The following is a 22,675-nucleotide window of genomic DNA, read 5'->3' as shown; positions in this document are numbered from 1 at the left end:
TGGGAATAGAACCCAGGGGCTTTGCATGTTAGGCAAGTGCTCTGGCACTGAGTTACACCTCCAGCCCCTGTTGAATGTTGTTAAAGGTGTTAAGTGTCATTATCTATATTAATACATTTTAGCCTACTTTTATTAATGTTTTTGAGTACTATCATTTCAATATCTGATATAAGTACACCGGATTATGTTTCTTTTACAACACGTTTTGGAGCTGGGTGTGGTGCATGCCTGCAATCCCAATACTTGGGAGGCCGAGATAGGAAGATCACAGATTCACAGCCAACCTCAGCCACTTAGTGAGGTCCTGGCTTTGAACTTGTGATCCTCTTGTTTCAGCCTCCTGAGTACTAGAATTACAGGCATGCACCACCAAGCTTGTTGCATTTTTTAGTTAGTTAGTTAGTTAGTTTGTTTATTTATTTATTTATTTAGATACTAGGGATGGAATCCAGGGGCATTCTACCTCCAAGCTACACCCCCAGCCCTCTTTTTTATTCTTTATTTTGAAACAGAGTCTCTCAGCTTCCCGAATGCTGGGATTACAAGTGTGCGCCACCACACCCAGTTTGTGTGTGTGTGTGTGTGTGTGTGTGTGTGTGTGTGTGTTTAATCAGGGTCTAGATTTTGAATAATGAAATAAAATTACTCCATTTGTTAATATGATGGCATGATTTATCGATGACAGGGAAACAAAGAAGGCATAAGAAAATAACTTCCAGCCAGGCATGGTGCGCACGCTTGTAATCCCAGCATTCGGGAGGCTGAGACAGGAGGGTCGTGGTTCGTGGACAGCCTCAGCTACTTAGTGAGGCCCTTTGCAACTCCATAAGACCCTGTTTCAAAGTAAAGAATAAAAAAATAGCACTGGGGGTGTAGCTTGGAGGTAGAATGTGTGGTGGCACAAGCCTGTAATCCCAGTACATGGGAAGCACAGAAGATCACAGGTTTAAGGCCAGCCTCAGCAACATAGCAAGGTTTCTCAGGAATCTACGCCTGGCTTGTATCTTTTGTTTTGAATCAGGGTCTAGATTCCTGAGGTATCTTGCTATGTTGCTGAGGCTGGCCTTGAGCCTGTGATCTTCTGTGCCTCTCATGTACTGGGATTAAAGGCTTGCACCACCACCCCTACCCCATATGTATTTTTAATGAAAGTTATTGGCAGTTATTTTCTTATGCCGTCTTCTTTGTTTCCCCGTCATTGATAAATCATGCCGTCATATTAACAAATGTTTCATTATTCGGAATTGACTGATGCTTCCATGTAGGCATGCTCTTCTTTCCTTGGTAGCCTGCTTATTTGAGGAAAACTGGGGAATATTGCTTTAGGGAGAAACATCCCTTTTTTTTTTTTTTTTTTTTTTGGAAAACTTGAGATTGAACCCAGAGACATTCTACATCTGAGCTACACCCCTCACCCTGTATTTTATTCTTTATTTTGAAACAGGGTCTCACTAAGTTGCAGAAGGCCTCATTAAGTAGCTGAGGCTGGCTGTGAACCTGCCATCCTCCTGTCTCAGACCCTCAAGCACTGGGATTACAAGCGTGTACCACCACTCCTGGCTCAGGTTCTCCTCCTCCTCCTCCTCCTCTTCCTCCTCCTCCTCCTTTTTTTTTTTTTTTTTTTTTTTTGGTACTGGGAGTGAACCCAGAGGCATTCTACCTCTGTACCTCTGAGTTACACCCCCAGCTCTATTTTTTTTTTTTTGGTGGTACTGGGGGTGGAACCCAGAGGCTTTCTACCTCCGGGCAATACTTCCAGCCCTATTTTATATTTTATTTGGAAACAGGGTCTCACTAAGTTGCTGGAAGCCTCCCTGAGTAGCTCAGGCTGGCTTCGAACCCGAGCGATCCTCCTCTCTCAGCCTCCCAAGCGCGGGGATTACAAACATGCGCCACCACGCCTGGCATCCCAGCTCTATTTTGAAACAGGGTCTCGCTGAGTTGCAGAGGGCCTCACTAAGTAGCTGAGGCTGTCCTTGAACCCTGATCCTCCTGTCTCAGCCTCCCAAATGCTGGAATTTTAAGTTCTTGTACACTGTCACTCTGGTTCTTAGAAAACTTGGTGCTTGTCAGTTTTTAATCTCAAAAAATGAGTATATTCTTTCTTAATCATTTTGGATATTTTGTCAAAGATTTAAAATTTTGTTTTGAGTATTTGGATTAAAAGAATATTGTTCCCCCCTTTGGTACTGGGGATGGAACCAGGGGCATTGTTCCTTCAAGCTGCACCTCCAGCCCTAGTTTTTATTCTTTATTTTGAAACAGTGTCTCACTGAGTTGCAAGGGGCCTCACTAAATAGCTGAGGCTGTCTGCAAACCAGAATCCTCCTGTCTCAGCAGCCTCCCAAATGCTGGGATTTCAAGCATGCACCACCACACCTAGCTAGTCTTTTTATTTTATGAAACAGGGTCTTACTGAGTTGTGAAGGGCCTTTCTAAGTAGCTGAGGCTGTCCTTGAACCATGATCCTTCGGTCTCTGCCTCCTGAATGCTGGGATTACAAATGTGCACCACCATGTAAATATGTTGTTCTTAAACCCTATAAGAATGTAAACATTTTTGAGCCAGCCGTGGTGTCACAGGCTTCTAATCCCAGTATTTGGTAGGCTGAGATGGGAAGATCACAGGTTCAAAGCCAGCCTCAGCAATTTAGCAAGAACCTGTTTCCAAATTTAAAAAATAAAAATAAAAATAGGGCTGGGGGGTGTAGCCCAGGGATAGACTGCTCCTGGGTTCAGTCGCCATTACCGCACACACACACAAAAAGAATAAACGTTTTAAATTTTGCATCAAATTATTTTTTGTAATCCCTAAACCTACCAATCAAAAATTTCTATGGTGGTTTAAAAAATTACTTTATAATTCTGGAAATGTGTGTGTGTGTGTGTGTGTGTGTGTGTGTGTGTGTGTGTGTATGTATATATGTATGTATGTATGTAGTACTAGGGGTGGAACCCAGGGATCTTTTACCTCCCAACTATACCCTCAGCCCCCCCCTTTTTTAAATTTGGAAACAGTCTAAGTTGCTGAGGCTGATTTGGAACCTGTGACCCACCCACCTGTCTCAGCCTCCTGGGCTGAAAGATCGGTTTTTAAATAGGGTTTTAATCTAATTATATGATCAAAGTGATTTATTTAGCAAGAAAGTATTTTTCATGCTTTTGTTAGTTGGATAGGTGAAATTTTTAGCTTTAAATATAATAATTAAAAGAGCTAACATCTTCCCTCCCTTTCTAAAAAGTTCTTTTCTCCAAAACTTCTCTTAGGTAACAGAAATCCAAGACTGGAGTGCATCAAGCCCACACAGCGCAGCGTATGTTCTCTGGGATAACGGTGCTAAGAACCTTTACAGAGTTGGCTTTGAGGGCATGGTAAGTAGCGAGGACGCAGAACAGATGAAATAGTGGGTGAGTGGAAAGGGGAAATAATAGCTCCTCTTGTGCTGTTATCTGTTATCTTTACTTATCCCCTTCTGTTACAATACAGCTATCTGAATCATGAATATTCAGTAGGAAGGAAATCTAATGTGAAAATGTAATAAATTTGCAAGACCTTTGCATTTTTATTATGCCTGTCTAAACTGTTTAATAGTAAATATGATTTTTTCCTTCAGTGAATGTTTGGGTACTTTACTATATATTGATTATGTCGAGCTGATTCCTTCTTAATGTAGGGCTAGGAGGTTTATTTACTAAAATCTATAAAAATATTTATTTTCTTACAGTGCTGAGGATTGATATCAGGATTTAAATTTATCTGTAAGGCTAATTTTTGGCAAAGACTCAGAACAGTAGTATAATGAGATTTTGTGGTATATTTATATAAATATAAATTATTTAGGTGTTCAAGTTATATTATTTTTTTCTTTTTTCAACACTGGGGATGGAACCCAGGGACATTCTACCTCTGAGGTATACCTCAGCCCTATTTCTTATTCTTTGTTTTGAAACAGGGTCTCACTGATTTGCAAAGGGCCTCACTAAGTAGCTGAGGCTCTCTGTGAACCATGATCCTCCTATCTCAGCCTCCCAAATGCTGGGATCACAAGTGTGCACCGCCACGCCTGGCTCTGTTAAAATTATTTTTAAGGACTTCCCTCCATTTTTTTTTTTTTTTTCAGTATTGGGGATGGAACCCAGGAGTATTCTACCTACGAGCTACATGCACTCCAGCCCTATATTTCATTTCATTTTTTTTTTTAATTTTTTGAAACAGAGTCTCACCAAGTTGTAGAGGCCTCACTAAGTGGCTGAGGCTGGCTGCAAATTTTTAATCCTCCTGTCTCAGCCTCCCAAGAACTGGGATTACAAGCATGCGCCACCACGCCAGGCTCTTTCTCTTATTTTTTATTTTATTATTATTTATTTTTAGTACTGGGGATGAAGCCCAGGGGCATTTTAGCTCCGAGCTACACCCTCAGCCCTATTTTTTATCCTTTATTTTGAAGCAGGGTCTCTAATTTACGGAGGGCCTCACTAAGTGGTTGAGGCTGTTTGCGAATTGCGACCCTCTGGTCTCAGCCTCCTGAATGGTGGGATTACAAGCGTGTGCCCTCACACCCCCGCTGGGTCTCTTATTTTTTAAAGTGTAGAGTTGATAACTTAAAATAATGAACCTAGCCAGGCGTGGTGGTGCACACTTGTAATCCCTGCGCTTGGGAGGCGTAGACAGGAGGATCGCGCAGGTTTGAAGCCAGCCATGCTGGCTTAAGAGACCCTGTTTCCAAATAAAAAATATAAAAATAGGCCTGAGAATGTAGTCTGGAGGTAGAAGGGCTTCCAGGAACCCCAGTACCACCAAAAAAAAAAAAAATTAACCTAGAGCTGGGCATGGTGGTGCACGCTTGTAATCCCCACGCTTGGGAGGCAGAGATAGGAGGATCGCACCGCGCTGCTTTAAGAGACCCTGTATATATATATATTTATTTATCATAGGTCTGGGAGTATATCCCGGAAGTAGAAGGGTTTCTAGGAACCCCACTAACACCAAAAATAATAATAATAATAAAAAAAATTAACCTAGAAACATCTAGAATTACCTATGTTCTTAGGAGAACAGGGAGGCAAAAAAGTTGTGGTGTGCTGAGTGTGCTGCTGCTTGCCTGTGATCGCAGTACTTGGGAAGATCGGGCAGGAGCAGGCAGGTCTGAGGCCAGCCTCAGCAAGCTGGTGGGGTCCTTGGCGACTTAAACCCTTTCAAAATAAAATACGACTGGGGATTTAGCTCAGGTGGAATGCTCCTGGGCTCAGTCTCCTGTAACAGACCGACAGACAGACAGACAGACACACACACACACACACACACACACACACACACACACAGAGTAGGTGTGTAAAGGACTTCTTTCCTTAATGGAGTAAGTTATTGATCACCTACTATATATGCCATGTACTATTAGATTATTTATTTATTTACTTACTTAGTTTTTGTGGTACTGGGGATGGAACCCAGGGGCACTGTACCTCCAAGCTACACCCCAAGCCCTATTTTTTATTTATTTATTTATTTTTTTGACAAAGGGTCTCACTGAGTTGCAAAGGGCCTCACTAAGTAGCTGAGGCTGTCCACAAACTGCGACCCTCCTGTCTCAGCCTCCCCAGTGCTGAGATTACAAGTGTGTGCACCATGCCCGGTTTATTAGACACTTTAAATCTCAATTTGCTTTTATGTTTTCACCATAGTACCCAAGATTACTCTTCGAGCCCACGTTTCTGTATTTATTGTATCACAGGCACCACCCCATTCACATACTTGGTTTTCTTATAAATATTTTTCTTATACAAGGTAAGTGGGAATGAACTTTAATTATCCAAAGTTTGGTGAAATATAGACTAAAATAGAATTATAAGAAATCAAAAGAGTGGATTTAATTCTCTCTCTATATATATTTTTGTGGTACTGGTGTGGAACCCAGGGGCTATACTCCCAGACTATACTCCCAGACCTATTTTATACTTTATTTGGTAACAGGGTCTCACTAAGTTGCTGAGAGCCTCACTCAGTAGCTGACGTTGGCTTTGAACCTGTGCAATCCTCCTGTCTCAGCCTCCCAAGTGCTGGGATTACAAGTGTGCACCACCACGCCCAGCTATTTTTTTTTTTTTTTTGAAAACAAACAACTGATTGAACCCAGAGGCATTATATACCTCTGGGCAACACCTCCAGCTACATTTTTTTAAAATATATTTTTTTAAACACGGCCTCACTAAGTTGCTGAAGCTGGCCACAAACCTGGATCCTCCTGTCTCAGCCTCTCAAGTACTAGAATTGTAAGTATGCGCCACCATACCTGGCTCTGGTTTCATCTTTTTGTGCTTTGTTTTGGCTTTTCAGTTTTGGATAATTTTCTTTCTTTATCTTTAATTTTTTATCTATAAAATAAGTTAATATTTGATTTTTATAGCTCATAAGATTGGAAAAATCAAGCGAATTAAAACCTTTTTGTTGGTAGAGAAAGTATTTTTAAAATGGAATGTATTAGGTATTTCAGTATTAGGTATTTTTTGATGTATTTTGGCATTTGTTTTTGAAACTATAATGTTAAAGATTCAAGTTTAAGCCGAGCGTGGTGATGCACGCTTGTAATCCCAGCATTCGGGAGACTGAGACTGGAGGATCGTGGTTGGTGGACAGCCTCAGCTACTTAGTGAGACCATGTTTCAAAATAAAGACTAAAAAAATAGGGCAGGAAGTGTAGCTTGGAGTTCGAGTGCCCCTGGGTTCCATCCAGAGACCCGCAAACAAAACAAAGGACTCAAATTTACTTTTAAGCTTTAAAATTAGAAAGCTTATAGTAAATAAAGTATGACCTGTTTGAAGATTATGTATACAGATTCTTTTTTGTACTGGGGACTGAACCTCAAAGAATTCACCCTCTGAGCTATACTCACAGTGCTTTTAGATTTGGAAACAAGGTCTTGCTAATTTGCTGCGGCTGGCCTCCAGCTGCTTGTTTCAGCCTCTTAAGTACTGAGGTTACAGGTGTGCCCCCCCGTGCACATTAGGCTAGGGATATGGCCTAATGACAAGAGTTAAGAAGGCAGTGTTGGTGTGATTGATAACCGGAACTGCTTTTCTGTTGGGGATATTTTCTGAATGAAAATTTTGCCTATTTTAGATATCAAATCATATTTAAAGCTTTCATGAGTGATTTTCTGTTTTAATTTTTTCTTTGTAGTCTGATCTGAAATGTGTTCAGGATGCCAAAGGAGGTTCTTTCTACAGAGATCACTGCCCTGTGCTAGGTGAGTTAGCCGAGTAGATATTTCTACATAAAGGATCAGTATTCATGGAATCAGTAAAATATTTAAGTTGGACTTAAAGCAAATTACCATTAAAGCTAGATTTATTGGCTTTAAATTATTTCTTTCTTTTTGTGATTTATTTAGGCCCAGAAAGAATTGTCATGTCGTGAGAATTTGGTATGCTGTTTGTCATAATATATTTGAAACATTTACCTTTTTTTTTTTTTTTTTTTTTGCGGGTCTGGGGATGGAACCCAGGGGCATTCGACCTCTGAGCTACACCCCCTGCCCTATTTTTTTATTCTTTATTTTGAAACCGGGTCTCACTGAGTTGCAGAGGACCTCACTAAGTAGCTGAGGCGGTGTGCGAACCACCATCCTCCGGTCTCAGCCTCCCGAATGCTGGGATTACAAGCGTGCGCCACCACGCCCGGTGCAACATTTACCTTTTAACTATAAACATATCATTGAAAATTTTTGCATTAGATTACATCAGTGTTATATCTCCTGTGCTGTTGAAAATAGGATTTGAGAATTTAGTGCTTATAAATTTATTATAATTTTTATAAAATTGCCTTCTTAAAGAACAGCTCCAAGATTAAAGATAATATAGTAAATATAATTTCATGAATCATTACAGTTTTAAAACGGAATAAGAAAACCACAACTACTTTTACTTTAGAAATTTTTTTGTTACTAGGATTGACATTACCCCGTTCTTCTGATTACATCTTTAGTCTGTGAATGCTTTTCTTTCTTATGAACTTTGTTTTCTTTCCAAATTATTCGACTTGCCTTTTTGTTAAAAAGCGATCTTGTCTTTTTGCAACATATCTTTAGTTTTTTTTTTTTAAAGTAGAATATAGGAAAAATGTCTTGTTTTTGAGGAGCTTATCAATTTCTCCTATTTTTAGAAATTTTCTTGTTTTGTATCTTGCCTTTGCAAGAAAAATATGGAATCAAAGTTCACATTTTAGATCTGTCAGCATGGTGTCTTATGATCCTAAATCGTCTATTTCAGAACTGGATTTTGAAAATAACCTAGGGAATGGAATTTATTTATTTATTTATTTATTTATTTATTTATTTATTTATTTATTTTTGTGGTACTGGGATGGAACCCAGGGGCTTTTCTACCTCCGGGCTATACTCCCAGACCTATTTTATACTTTATTTGGAAACAGGGTCTCACTAAGTTGCTGAGAGCCTCACTCAGTAGCTGAGGCTGGCTTGGAACCTGTGCCATCCTCCTGTCTCAGCCTCTCAAGCGCGGGGATTATAAGTATGCACCACCATGCCAAGCTGGAATTTAAAATTTTAAAAACTTGCCGGGTGTGGTGATGCACGCTTGTAATCCCAGCGTTTCAGAGGCTAATACGGGAGGATCACGGTTCGCAGACAGCCTCAGCTACTGCTTAGTGAGGCCCCCTGCAGCTCAGTGAGACCCTGTTTCAAAATAAAGAATAAAAAATAGGGTTGAGGGTGTAGCTTGGAGGAGGTAGAATGTCCCTGGGTTCCATCCTCAGTACTGCCCAAAAAAAAAAAAAAAAAAAAAGAATCTGTTCTTTATACAAAAAAAAATCACAAAATCTATTTGTTATAAATAATACTAAGCCCTTTAAAGACAGTTTTTAATGTTTTCTAGTTATTGTGGCTCTGGTGCAGTGACAGTGAGTTACCTAGGCACCAAAGTGAGTATTTTTGACAGCAAAAATTTTAATTTTTTTTATTTTAAGCAGCTATTAAATTTAGTGGTGTTCTACCTCTGAGCTACACTTCTAGCCCTTTTTAATCCTTCCATTTTGAAACAGGGTCTTTGTAAGTTACCACGTGCTGGCCTCAAATCTGTGACCCTCCTGTTTGAGCCTCCCAAGTGCTAGGATTACGGTTGTGTGCCACAGCGCCTGTCTTAGGGCTTTGTGTTTAGACAGAAGCTTGCATAGTTCTTTATAGATTCTATTCTTGCTTACCCATTGTTGACAAATCATCACATAATTGCAGTCTTCTTTTTTGTAGTGCTTGAGATCAAACTGAGGGCCTTGTGCATGCGGCAAATGCTCTACCACTGAGCTGTATCTCTCACCTACATTATTACAGGTTTTTTTTTTTTTTTTGGTGGAACTGGGATTAAACCTAGGGGCATTCTGCCTCTGAGCAACACCCTCAGCCCTATTTTTTTTATTCTTTATTTTAAACAGGGTCTCACTAAGTTGTCGAGGGCCTGAGTAGCTGAGACTAGCCTCAAATCTGAGATCCACCTGTCTCAGCCTCCCAAGTACTGGGATTACTAGTGTGCACCATCACACCCAGTCTTATTTTTATAAGCTTTTAGGTCTAGAATCCCTAATGAGTTAGGGATTCATTCCTAATGAACTTAGAATGAATTCTTAAAACATTTTAAGATGAGCCGGCCTGTGGCGCACGCTTGTAATCCCCGTGCTTGGGAGGCAGATTGGGCAGGTTTGAAGCCAGCCTTGCTGGCTTAAGAGACACTGTTTACAAATAAAATATAAAATAGGTCTGGGAGTGTATGTAGCCCAGAGGTAGAAGGGTTCCATCCCCAGTACCACACACACACACAAAAAAAACACCCCCCAAAAAAATTTAAGATAAGATGGTACTCAAAACTAAAATATCTAGATATTATTCTTGTTTAAAAATAATACAGAGCTGGGTGTGGTGGTACAGGCCTGTAATTCCAGTATTTGGGAAACTGACAAAGGAGGATTACAGGTTCAAGACCAGCCTTACAAGTATTGAGGCTCTTATTAACCAAGTAAGACCCTTTTTCAAAAGAAAAATAAAATAAGGCTGAGGGTATAGCATAAAGGTAGAATGCCCCTGGGTTCAATCCCTAGTACCCCCCCCCACACACACAGAATAATAATATTGATAATACTAACAATAATGGGGTTGGGAAGTGTAGCTTGGAGGTAGAATGCCCCTGGACTCACACACCCATGCAAAAACCAAAACCAAAAAGTAGTGCACTGTGGGTGAGGCTGGTTAATTGGTGCAAAATTACATTTAGGTAAGAGGAATCGGGCCTGGTGCTTTGTAGCATAGTAGGATAACTGTAGTTAGCAATTTCTTGTATGTTTCAAAATAGCTGGAGGAGATAATTTTGTATGTTCTTTGCACAAAGAAAGGATCTATGTTCGAGGTGCTGCACATGCTAATTATCCTGATTATATTATTACATATTGTATAGAGGTATTGAAATATCACATTAAACCTCCTGAATATGTATAGTTATTATATATCAGTTAGAAATAAAGTAGAACATTAGTCTATTAAAAGATTCTAAGGGAACACTATAAGTAATTGTAGGCCAGTAAATGTGATAAGATCAAATGGACAATTTCTTAGAAAGACAAAAATTACCAAAACAAATGACAGTAGAAATAGAAACTTATAGTAGACCCATGGTGAGTTGAGATTGAATTTGTATCACAGCCACTACATGCAGTGTATGTTTCTGCCGTGACCTTTTCTCTCCTCTCTTCCTTTTAATTGCCTCTGAAATTACAGGTGAGCAGAATGGCAACAGGAATCCCGGTGGGCTGCAGATTGGTGACCTGGTAAATATAGATCTTGACCTAGAAATTGTACAGTCTCTGCAGCATGGTCATGGCGGATGGACTGATGGAATGTTTGAGACTTTAACTACAACTGGAACTGTTTGTGGCATCGATGAAGACCATGACATTGTAGTACAGTATCCAAGTGGCAATAGGTTGGTGATATTTCTCAGTTTTTGATAGCAATAAGTACAGTTAATATATAGAGAGAAGAGCCTTTTTAAAGAAAGCAAAGAATGTGATATAATCAGATTCATTAAAAGCTACCTCTTAGGTGGTAGGTAAAAGATCAGACTATTTTGTAAGGCAGAAAGGAACAGTATATGTGTATGTGTTTGTGTTGTGTATGTGAATTTATATAAGTATATTTATCATACTAAATTCTGTATGCTTTTAATATTTTCTTCAGGAGTAGAATATATCAGTACCAAGTCCATGTGTAACTAAAAGTTCTTTGTTCATAATGGACCATATCAATCTATACCATGAACAAAGAAGGTAACATTAAAAAAACTTCTGTGGCTCAAAAACATAACCTGGCAAAGACAGCTTTCACAACAAATGGCGCGTATGTAGAAGAGTGAAATTAGCCCCAGGCTCTCACCCTGCACAAGAGTCGACTCGAGATGGACGAAAGAACTAACAATTAGACAGATACATTGCAGTTACTAAAAGAGTGCATAGGGCCTGTTCTCCAACCTAGAAGCACTGGTAGAGACTTCTTCAGTGACATCCAAAGCTTGGGAAATAAAACGAGTCAATACACAAGATTAAATTAAAAAGATTTTATACAGCAAAGAATCAGGAGCCTGAAGAGAGCCCACTGAGTGTGAGAAAATATTTGTCAGTTATTCCTCTGATAGAGGACCTAAAATATTGCAAGAACATAAAAAACTTAAAACTAAAATAAATAAATGGATAATTGAATAGAATGGACACTTCTCAAAGGAAGAAATACAAATGGCCAATAAATATGTGAAAATGTGTTCAACATCATTAGCAATCAGGGAAATTCAAATCAAAAGTACACTGATATTCTATCTAACCCCAGTTAGAGTGGCAGTCACTAAGAATATAAACCATAATAAATGCTGGCAAGGATTTGGGGAAATAGGAACCCTTTTATATGCACTGTTGAGATTGCAAATTAGTGCAACCCCTATGGAGATCAGTTTGGGGGTTCTTCAGAAATTTGGGAATGGGCCGGGCATGGTGGCACATGTTTGTAATCTCAGTGTGTGGGAGTTAGAGATAGGAGGATTGCAGGTTCGCAGCCAGTCTCATCAACTTGGTGAGGTCCTCCACAGCTTAGTGAGACCCTGTTTCAAAGTAAAAGAATAAAATTAGGGCTAGGGGTGTGTACCTTAGAGGAGAGGTAGAATGCTCCTGGGTTCCATCCCCAGTAGCTCCCCCCCAAAAAAAGTCTAGGAATGGAACCACCGTATGACCCATGATATACCATGCTGGGTATCTTCCCAAAGGAATTGAAATCAGAATATTATGTTGATGCACGCATACCTATGTTTACAGCAGCAGAATTCACAGTAACCAAGCTACATGTCTGTCAACAAATGAATGGTTATGAATGGCATATACACGCAGTGGAATTTTACTAAGCCATAAAGAAGAACAGAATTATATCATTTGCAGGAAAATGGATGGAACTAGAGAATTTATGCTAAGTGAGATTAGCTAGTTACAGAAAATGCAGGGTCATATGTTTTCTCATGTGTAGAAGCTAGAGAGAAACTGGAAAACAAAAAGAGTCAAGTGAGGCAAGATACCAGTGGAACAGTGAAAGATTCGGGAGGAGAAGGGAGAGGAAACGGGAGATCTGATCAGAGAAGGTTCCGACAGTCCTGTGTGTATTTGTAAAGTTTCAATACCAGGTGCTGTGTGCATATATGTTTCTATTACATTAAACCTCAGTATGATCTCAATGTGATGTATGTCACAGTGCACCAATAGTGTGTGTGTGTGTGTGTGTGTGTGTGTGTGTGTGTGTGTGTGTAGAAAAGCTTTTGTGGGGAAGACATTGAGTACCAGGGGCATTCCATTTCCGAGCTCTGCTCCCAGCCCTTTTTACTTTTTCATTTTGAAATGAGGTGTTGCTAGATTGCTGGGAGCCTGTGCCTATTGCAGTCCTGTGGCCCACCCACCTGTCTGCCCTCTCCACGTGGCGGAGCAGGACGTGTAGAGGTGCACAGGGGTGAGTGGTGGACAAAGTAGGGTCAGTCTTGAAAGTTTGGTGCTGGTAGAAAGAAGCCAGCAACAGAAAGCCATGTCGTATGTGGTTTTATTTCTATGAAGTACACAGAATAAGCAAATCCATTAAACAGAAGATAGATTAATGAGAATGATTGCCGAGTGACTGCTAATAGGAGATATCTTCATGAGTGGCAAAAATGAAATGTAATGGTTGCACAGCTCTGTGAATACACTAAAGTCTACTGAATTACATACTTCTTTAAACTTTTGTGGTACTAGGGATTAACTCCAGAGGCATTCTACATCAGAGCTACACCCCCGACCCTATTTTATTCTTTATTTTGAAATGGTCTCACTAAATTGCAGAGGGCCTCACCAGGTTGCTGAGGCTGCTGTGACCATGTGATTCTCCTGTCTCAGCCTCCCCAATACTAGGATTACAGGTGTGCACCACCACACCTGATGAATTATACACTTTAAAAGGGCGAATTGGCTGGGCGTGGTGGCGCACGCTTATAATCCCTGCTCTAGGGAGGCGAAGACAGGAGGATCGCACTGGTTCGAATCCAGCAAGAGACCCTGTTTCCAAATAAAAATATAAAATAGGTCTGGGAGTGTAGCTGGAGGTAGAAGGGTTTCCAGGAACCCCAGCACCACCGATAAATGAATAAATCAATAAATATAAAAAATAAAAATATAAAATATAAAAAATATTTAAAAAAAGGGTGAATTGTATGGCATATAAATTCCATCTCAATAAAGCTGCTCTTTTAAACAATTTGCTGGGCATGGTGAGGTTTGAGGCCAGCCACAGCAGTGTAGCGAGGTTCCCAGCAACCCAGCAAGGTCCTGTTTGAAAATGAAAACAAGGGCTGGGAGTGTAGCTTGCAGATGGAATGCCTCTGGACTCAATCCCTAGTACCACACGTCCATCCCATTTTTTTTTTTTTTTTTTTTTTTTGGTGGTCTGGGGATGGAACCCAGGGGCATTCGATCTCCGAGCTACACCCCCTGCCCTATTTTTTATTCTTAATTTTGAAACAGGGTCTCACTGAGTTGCGGAGGGCCTCACTAAGGAGCTGAGCTGTCCACGAACCAGGATCCTACAGTCTCAGCCTCCCGAATGCTGGGATTACAAACAGGCGTCACCACACCCAGCTATTTTTATTCTTTATTTTGAAACAGGGTCTCACTGAGTTGCGAAGGGCGCACTAAGTAGCTGAGGCTGTCTGCGAACCGCGATCCTCCAGTCTCAGCCTCCTGAATGCTGGGATTACAAGTGTGTGCCACCAATGCCCAGCCCAATTAAAAAAAAAAATTATTCTGCAAAATCTGGTGAGCACTTATTTTGTCTTAGGTCCCGTGACTAGTAGGATCACAAAGACAGTTAAGATATGCTTTCTTCCTTTGAAGAGTTCTCTCTTTTAGCCTGGATAAACAAGACTGGAAATAACGATAATAAATGTTACAAGTAATAGGATAGGTAAATAGGATATCTGGAGGGCACCAAAGAAGAGTGGTCATTTCTCTGGTGGGCAGATCAGAAAAAACTTTAGAATGTTATACTTGTCATAAGTTTAAAAGATGGACTAGATTCTAGCAGGACAGGGAAGTACTCTAAGCAGAGAGAGTTGAATTAATACTGTGGTGTGTGGGCACTGCAGGAAGTTCTGTAAATTACAGAGTATTGAGAACTAGATAAAAGGCACAGTGGTTGATAAGACAGAAAACAAAATGGTATGCATTCGGTATTCTTGACTGTTCAGAGACGCTTTCTCTTTGGCGTTGCTTTAGAACAAAATTTACTTGCATGTTTACATGAACTTAATAAATAGGTTTTTATATTGTGTGACCTCTCCGAGACTTTTATATGCCAAAAACCACTTGAATTAAGGAGAAAAGGATTTTAGATAATTTGATATAGGCTAATTTAACAAGGAATCCTTTTTCTTTTTGGAGTTCAGTGTGGGATTAGGGAAAGCATTTTGTTATATGTTGTGGTACATCTGTGTGATGGCATATTAAGTAGTTACTAATATGATGGTTATGAAGATGGTGGCATCATGGAAAAATGCTTATGTATAGGAAGGGAGCTGTAATCCACATTTGTTTTGGTACAATTACTACAGTTATGGAAAGTGCCATGCAGAGCAAATTAAAACTAGACAGTATTTTTATCTGTGAAATAGGCAATGGTGAAGAAATGATGTGCTCTGAGTAGAGCAGTGTAGCCCTGGCTACTAGAACTGTAAGTAGGTATACACATTGATTATGCAGTCCTTTTAAAACTCTAGAAAAATGCTGACCTCATGTACAGAAAGATGTACATACAAAGAATTCACAGAACAATGTGTGCATAATGATCTCATTTGTGGAAAAGAAAACAGCTCTCCAGCTTGCACGTATAGAATATTAATAATGCTTTCTAGTGGGTGATCCAGATGCATTTGTGAGACATAGAACTTTCACTTTACATTAGTTCATGAAATGTTTGGAATTTAATGGTTGCATATTACTTTTGTAACAGTTTTTTAAAACATACACAGGTGGTAAGAACATATAACTTTTCTCAAATTTGTATAAACTCTAAATAAAAATTATTAAAAAATACAAATTATTCAGAACGTCATGCAAAAGATTGCTTTACTCTTTTGGTACGTTTTTCCTTCCAGTGATGTTGAAGAATGTATTAAAATTAAGTAAGCTTGCCTGTTTTGAGTTTTGACTTTGCTTTTGTAGGTGGACTTTCAATCCTGCTGTTCTGACTAAAGCAAACATCGTCCGCAGCGGGGACGCAGCGCAAGGCGCAGAGGGAGGCACTTCACAGTTCCAGGTGGGCGATCTCGTACAAGTTTGCTATGATCTGGAAAGGATTAAACTTCTGCAAAGAGGACACGGTGAATGGGCTGAAGCAATGCTGCCAGTAAGTACATATAAAATTGTTGGAGCTGGAAGTTATACCACGCTTACATAGCCTTTTTTTTTTTTTTTTTTTTTTTTTTTGCGGCACTGGAGATGGAATCCAGGGCATTCTACCTCCGAGCTACACCCCCTGCCCTATTTTTTATTCTTAATTTTGAAACAGGGTCTCACTAAGTTGCAGAATGCTTCACTAAGTAGCAGAGGCTGGCTGCAAACCTGTGATTCTCCTGTCTCAGCCTCCCAAATACTGGGATTACAAGCGTGCCCTACCATGCCTGGCTCTTACATAGGTTCTTAAAGTAACAGTAATTTTAGAAGCTAAATTGGCTAAATTGGCATAAACCTTTAAAGAGTTGTGCTTTCTGTTCACAACTTGGCATATTCATGCCTTTTGTTTTCCAATTTATTCTAGTTAAATTAGCCTGGGAAGGTCTAGAAAGGGCTATGATTTATACACACAAACACACACACACAGATCTATATTATATATAAAATTTATATATGAATTTATATAAAATATATTTATTTATTTATTTTGGTGGTACTGGGGTTCCTGGAAGTCCTTCTACCTCCGGGCTACACTCCCAGACCTATTTTTATACTTTTTTTAAATTTGGAAACATGGTCTCTTAAGTGAGTGCAGCTGGCTTCGAACCTGTGCAATCCTTCTGTCTCTGCCTCCCAAGTTCAGGGATTACAAGCGTGTGCCACCATGCCCAGCGCTAATATATATATATATATATATATATATATATATATATATATATATATACACACACACACACACACACACACACACACACACAAATACTTAAATATAAATATTTTATATAAAAGTTTATATATATATATATATATATATATATATATATATATATATATATATTGCAGTACTGGGGATGGAACGCAGGGGCATTCTACCTCCCGAGCTACACCCCCAGTCCTGTTTTTTATTCTTCGTTTTGAAATAGGGTCTCAGTGAGTTGCAAAGGGCCTCACTAAGTAGCTGAGGCTGGCTGCAAACCACGACCCTCCCGTCTCAGCCTCCCGAATGTTGGGATTACAAGTGGTGTGCCACCACACCCGGCTTATGGTTAGTATTTTTGATAGCATTGTTAGTGGAGAATATGATGTGGAGGCTTTCCTGATACTAAACCCAGAATAAGATGGGAACATGCTCATCTAGTCTAGCAATTTGGGACTACTGTTGACTTCCTGCTTTGCGGACCATTTTCTCTGAAACTTGAGAGGGTGTAGAAGCAGTTCAGATGTGCATCTTCTGAGAATGACTTTCCTTCCATAGAGTACAGCTACTTTTTTATTCACTCAATATTATTTTTATCAAATGTTTAGCAACAAACAAAATTATTCTTCCATCCCTTCATCCTTTTTTTTCATGTATTCCTCTCTTTCCCCTTCTCTTCTCTGCTTCTGTACTACAAGTACAGAAGAACAAGTGAAATTAATACTTTAGGATATGAGAACTATGCAGGCGCGATGGTGTGTGCCTGTAATTCTAGCTACTGAGGAACTTGAGGTAGAAGGATTGCAAGTTTGAGGCTAGCCTTGGCAACTTAGTGAGACACTGCCTCAAAACAAAGAGAGAGAGGGGTGGAGCGCAGGGGTAGAGAACTTGCCTTGCATGTATTAGGCCCCGGTTCAAGTCCCAGTTGTGGAAAAAAGGTGTGTGTGTGTGTGTGTGTGTGTGTGTGTGTGTATAGAAGAACTGATTTCTTTTATGATATATACATAGACGCATGTCTTGTTTTTTTTAAGACTTTAGGTAAAGTTGGCCGAGTACAGCAGATTTATTCAGACAGTGATCTGAAGGTGGAAGTTTGCGGAACATCTTGGACTTACAATCCAGCAGCAGTGTCCAAAGTGGCATCTGCAGGATCAGCCATTAGCAATGCCTCTGGTGGTATGCTTTATATTGCGTTTCTTGGAAAGTAATATGGTTTACATTAAAACCTTTGCTAAGTTTTCCACTTCTCATATACAGATACTGTATGTATGTCTGGCTTTCTTCAGATTACAGAGGCTCACTTGAATGCTGACTTCCATTTTTTTCCCCCCCAGTACTGTGTTGAACCCAGGGGCATTCTACCTCTGAGCTACACACTCAGCCCTATTTTTTATTCTTTATTTTGAAACCAGGTCTCACTGAGTTGCAGAGGGTCTCACTAAGTAGCTGAGTCTGGCCATGAACCTGCAAGTCTCTTGTCTCAGCCTCCCAAATGCTAAGATTATGAGCATATGCCTCCTCTCCCGGCCTTCCTGGATATTTTAAAATATCCGCCTGTGTGTGTGTGGCACTGGGGATTGAACCCATGGCTGTTCTACCTGAGTTACACCCCTAGCCCTGTTTTATTTTTTATTTTGAAACGGTCCTGCTAAGTTGCTTAAGCCTCATTAAGTTGCTGAGGCTGTCCTTGAACCTGTGATCCTTCCATCTTAGCCTGGAGGATTAAGTGCTGGGATTACAAGTGTGCACCACCATGCACTGCTCAGCCATATTCTTAATCTTACCATTTACCAAGAGCGATTAAGTATGCCATAATGACTGGAAAATCATCTTGAAATGTGAACTTGCTGAGCAGATAGACTTGTTTTCAGAGTTTTCCTTGCTGGGCTTTAACTTTATATACACAGACATAGTTCATTCACCAATACAGTTACTGTACGAACATTATTGTTGTTCAAGTAAGAAAATGGAACCATAACTGTAAATAGAAAGATACATAAGGAAAACATTAGGCAACCTCTAGATGTATTTTTGTACTGTTTCCTCCTTTCTCTCCCTTTCTTCTTCCTGCTGAACTTTGCTAGTGTACTCCAAGTTAAATCAAGTAATACTTGTCTTCACAGCAGGGTTAGATAGCATTAAAGTTGACTGACCATATGTGAAGTGAGGGAAGGTTAATTAATACCTTACCCCAGAATAATGTGGACTTGAATCACTTCAGATATTTTCCTTCCCCAATTTGTGATTTTTACTACTTTCCACAACTACTTCATGAATTAAGGAGTAGAACTCAGTAGCTTCTATATCTCTTGGTTCTGTTTAGAAAAGAAACCAGCCAGGCGTGGTGGCGCACGCCTGTAATCCCTGTACTTAGGATGTTGAGACAAGAACATTGCAGGTTCGAGGACAGCCTCAGCAAGTAGTGAGACTCTCATCAGACTAGCGAGACCCTGTTTCAAAGTAAGAAATAAAATTGGGCTGGGTGTGTAGCTTGAGGGTAGAATGGATCTGGGTTCAATCCTCAGTACCATCAAGTGGGGGGGGGTGAATGAAAGGCTTGTATATTTATCCCTGGGTTGTTCTTTTTGTCAGAAACAATCAGCTGGCACTTAACGAAGTATATTATTAGCATTTTATTACTTTCTTTTTGCGTTACTGCTGGTTGAACTCAGGGGCATTCTCTCTCAGCTACATCCCCAGCCCTATTTTTAATTAATTAATTTTTTGTGGTACTGGGGATGGAACTGGGGGGCATTCTGCCTCGGCTTTACCCGCAGCCCTATTTTTTATTCTTTATTTTGAAACAGGGCATCACTGACTTGCAAAGGTTAATAGCTGAGGCTGTCCTCTCACTAAGTAATAGCTGAGGCTGCCCTCAAATTGCAATCCTCCTGTCTCTGCCTCCCAAATGCTGGGATTATAAGCGTGTGCTTCCACATAAGCTCTTGATATGACGTCTAAATTTCAGATTGTTTTTACTTCTTTTTTTATTGTGTGTGTGTGGTACTGGGATGGAACCCAGGTGCATTCTACCTCCACTCTATACCCAAGGGCATTCTGCCTCTCAGTTACACCCCCAGCCCTATTTTTTTATTCTTTTATAGAAATAGGGCGTCACTGAGTCGCAAAGGGCCTCACTGAATTGTCCTTGAACTACAAATCTCTTGTGTCAGCCTCCCAAGTACTGGGATTATAAATGTACGCCACCACAGCCAGCTGCTTTTACTTTCTCTGTAGTTATAACTTGAAGCACGTGAATTTGAGAAAACTTAGAATACCTATGGGGCTTGAATTGAGTGCAGCTTGATATAGTAGTGTTTATAATTTGCATGGCTAGGTATTTGTGGCATAGTATAAAAATAACTAATGATAAAAATAATAAAAAAGGAAAAGACTATAGAAATGTGCATATTTATTATTGCTTAGTAGTTAAGGTTTGAGACCCTTCTATATTAGCAGCTTTATTTGATACTTTGCAGAAAGACTCTCACAACTCCTGAAAAAATTATTTGAAACCCAAGAATCTGGTGACCTCAATGAAGAATTAGTTAAGGCTGCTGCGAATGGAGATGTGGCTAAAGTGGAAGATTTGCTCAAAAGGCCGGATGTGGACGTGAGCGTTTAAAAAATATTTTGAAGCATGCACAAAGATAGAATAGTGTATAATGAACCTTACACGACAATTATTAATAATTTGCCACTTTATTGAATTATTAAGATTTTGTGACATATGTGTCATTTATTTGTTTCTGGTTTTTCTGAGGTATAAAGCAGGCACCAGTTATTCTTCAGTATATATTTGTTAAAAAAAACTTTTTTAAATTTAACACTATGACCTTTTGTATTTTTTGACTGACAAAACTTACATTTTGGTTTTTAGGTGTTTAGTATTCTTTTGGGGGAATTTTAGTGAATTTTTCCCATGTAAATAAATGTGCTTGCATGATATGTTTCAGATATATTTTAGTCAATGTACATTTCTTGCATCTTGGTGAGTGGGTATGTGGAACCTTTGGGGATCTCCATATGCCAACAGTGGGGGTCTCTTCGTTACAACTATTCAGTCTTAGAGCAGCAAACCTCATAATTGCTGTCACTAGACCAGCAGCAGCTCGTGCTCTGTCCTCGAGTTCGAGGATGAGGCCTGGGTGTTGCCATGGCACGTTGGGCTCCCCACAGCCTGCTTGTGCCCGACCAGCTGTGTCTGGAGGCTTTTGGCTTGTCTGAGGGTCGGTGTGTTCTTTAGGCTTGGCTTCCTTTTCCCTGTAAAGCCTGTTAATACTCCTTTGCTTTTTTTTCTTTTTTTCTGATAATTCTTCTTTTTATCTTTATGGATTTTTATACTTTATTTTACTGTCATTTTAGTGCAGTCTCTGGAGAGAGAGGATATAAGTGTGTGGCCAGGCTATCACCCTTTAATTATTTTTTATGGTTGTATGGATGGGATTGAAAGAAGTAGAATTAAGGAACTGTACTTGGCCTTGGGTATGACTTTGGGTGGATTATGCATGTATACAATATCAGAAGTGAAGGAGAGGGTAGGAATTACTGCTTTATAATACCTGTGTGTAGCCACCTGGCTAGCTCATAGACGTATCCTTTATAATAGTTGAGTACAGTTGGTATGTATATTAGGCAAATATGTTGAGTTATAACTTTTTAATTTGTTTGCCACCTCAGTGCCATTTAGCCATGTTCTCTGAGACTTAATATCCAAAGAGAAGAATACTGTGTATATAAAACTAACTTAAATGCCCTCCCTCTTTCCTTTTGGATTTTTCTTTTAACTTTACAATCTGGCTAAATAATTGTTTCACAAGCTTTTTGTATACTGCAAGTTTGATTTTATTTATTTTTTTGTGTGGGTCTGGGGATGGAACCCAGGGCCATTTGACCTCCGAGCTATACTCCTACCCTATTTTGTATTCTTTATTTTGAAGCAGGGTCTCACTGAGTTGCAGAGGCCTCACTAAGTAGCTGAGGCTGTCTACCAGCCACGGCCCTCTGGTCTCAGCTCCTGAATGCTGGGATGACAAGCGTGCGCCACCATGCCTGGCTCTGCAAGTTTGATTAAAAAAAAAAAAAAGCCTGGCTTCTGTAAAGAGTTTCCAGTGATCTATATATGACAAATGAAACATCAACTTATTTTTTTCTTTTTATAATGTTTTATAACTCATAAAAAGTGCTTGTTGAAAAATTCACAAAAAGTTGCTAGAGAGCATACTGTTTTAAAAATGTCCTGGGTTTTTGTTACTTTCAGGTTTCTAAGGTACACTCAAATCAGTGGTAGAAGGTAGACATCATACAACATGTCATTATCTTAAAGAATCATATGTGTACTAGATTTCAACTGTACTCTATGTGTACGTTGGTCCTTCTGATTGTGACATTTGTTCATCCTTCTTTTTTTAATTTAGGTAAATGGGCAATGTGCTGGACATACAGCAATGCAAGCTGCTAGTCAGAATGGACATGTTGATATTTTAAAGTTACTTTTGAAGCAAAATGTGGATGTGGAAGCAGAGGTAATTAAGCTTGAAAAATATTCAATGTAAAATTAAATGTCCTAGAAATAATTCTGTGTGAGATGGATTTTCATTCTTGAAATTTAATATTCATCTGCTTTTCAGATCGAATGCAAAAGCTTGACAGAGTTTAAAGCATTCTGTTGTTGTTTTTCTGTGATCCCTCAGTAGTCTAAGGACTTGGGCTTCCTGCTGCTATGGGAGAGCAGCCACTGTGCATGCTAGGTTAGCAGGAAGTGCGTGGTTCAATGTCAAGGTTCATGAAAACCGCTTTGGATGGACAGGATTAATAGAGGGATAACCATAGAATTTATCATATACCCAAGTCTTAAGGGTATTCTGCTAAAAATTGTTGTTGTTAGTGATACTGGCGATTGAACACAGGAGGCATTCTACCTCAAAACTACACCCCCAGCCCTACTGTGTTTTGTTTTATTTATTTATTTGTTT

At 39.6% G+C, this 22,675-nt stretch overlaps 1 protein-coding gene across 1 annotated transcript in view; it reads left to right on the top strand.

Annotated features, from left to right (window-relative positions):
• The window catches only part of MIB1 (MIB E3 ubiquitin protein ligase 1), a gene marked incomplete at both ends in the record, with an annotated part of 99,075 nt that overhangs the window by 31,030 nt on the left and 45,370 nt on the right, over positions 1-22,675 (top strand). Inside the window, 7 exons of the mRNA XM_080714308.1 lie at positions 3,267-3,371; positions 7,178-7,244; positions 10,776-10,980; positions 15,773-15,956; positions 17,732-17,876; positions 20,180-20,313; positions 22,118-22,225. Coding sequence (XP_080570434.1) covers positions 3,267-3,371; positions 7,178-7,244; positions 10,776-10,980; positions 15,773-15,956; positions 17,732-17,876; positions 20,180-20,313; positions 22,118-22,225 — 948 coding nt within the window. The remainder of the gene's footprint in view (positions 1-3,266; positions 3,372-7,177; positions 7,245-10,775; positions 10,981-15,772; positions 15,957-17,731; positions 17,877-20,179; positions 20,314-22,117; positions 22,226-22,675) is intronic.

This window comes from Muscardinus avellanarius (genome assembly GCF_963383645.1).
Source record: "Muscardinus avellanarius genome assembly, chromosome: 17".
In the NCBI taxonomy this organism is placed as follows: Eukaryota; Metazoa; Chordata; class Mammalia; order Rodentia; family Gliridae; genus Muscardinus; species Muscardinus avellanarius.
Note: the sequence above shows the minus strand (reverse complement) of the source record. Positions and strands in the feature narration are given on the sequence as shown.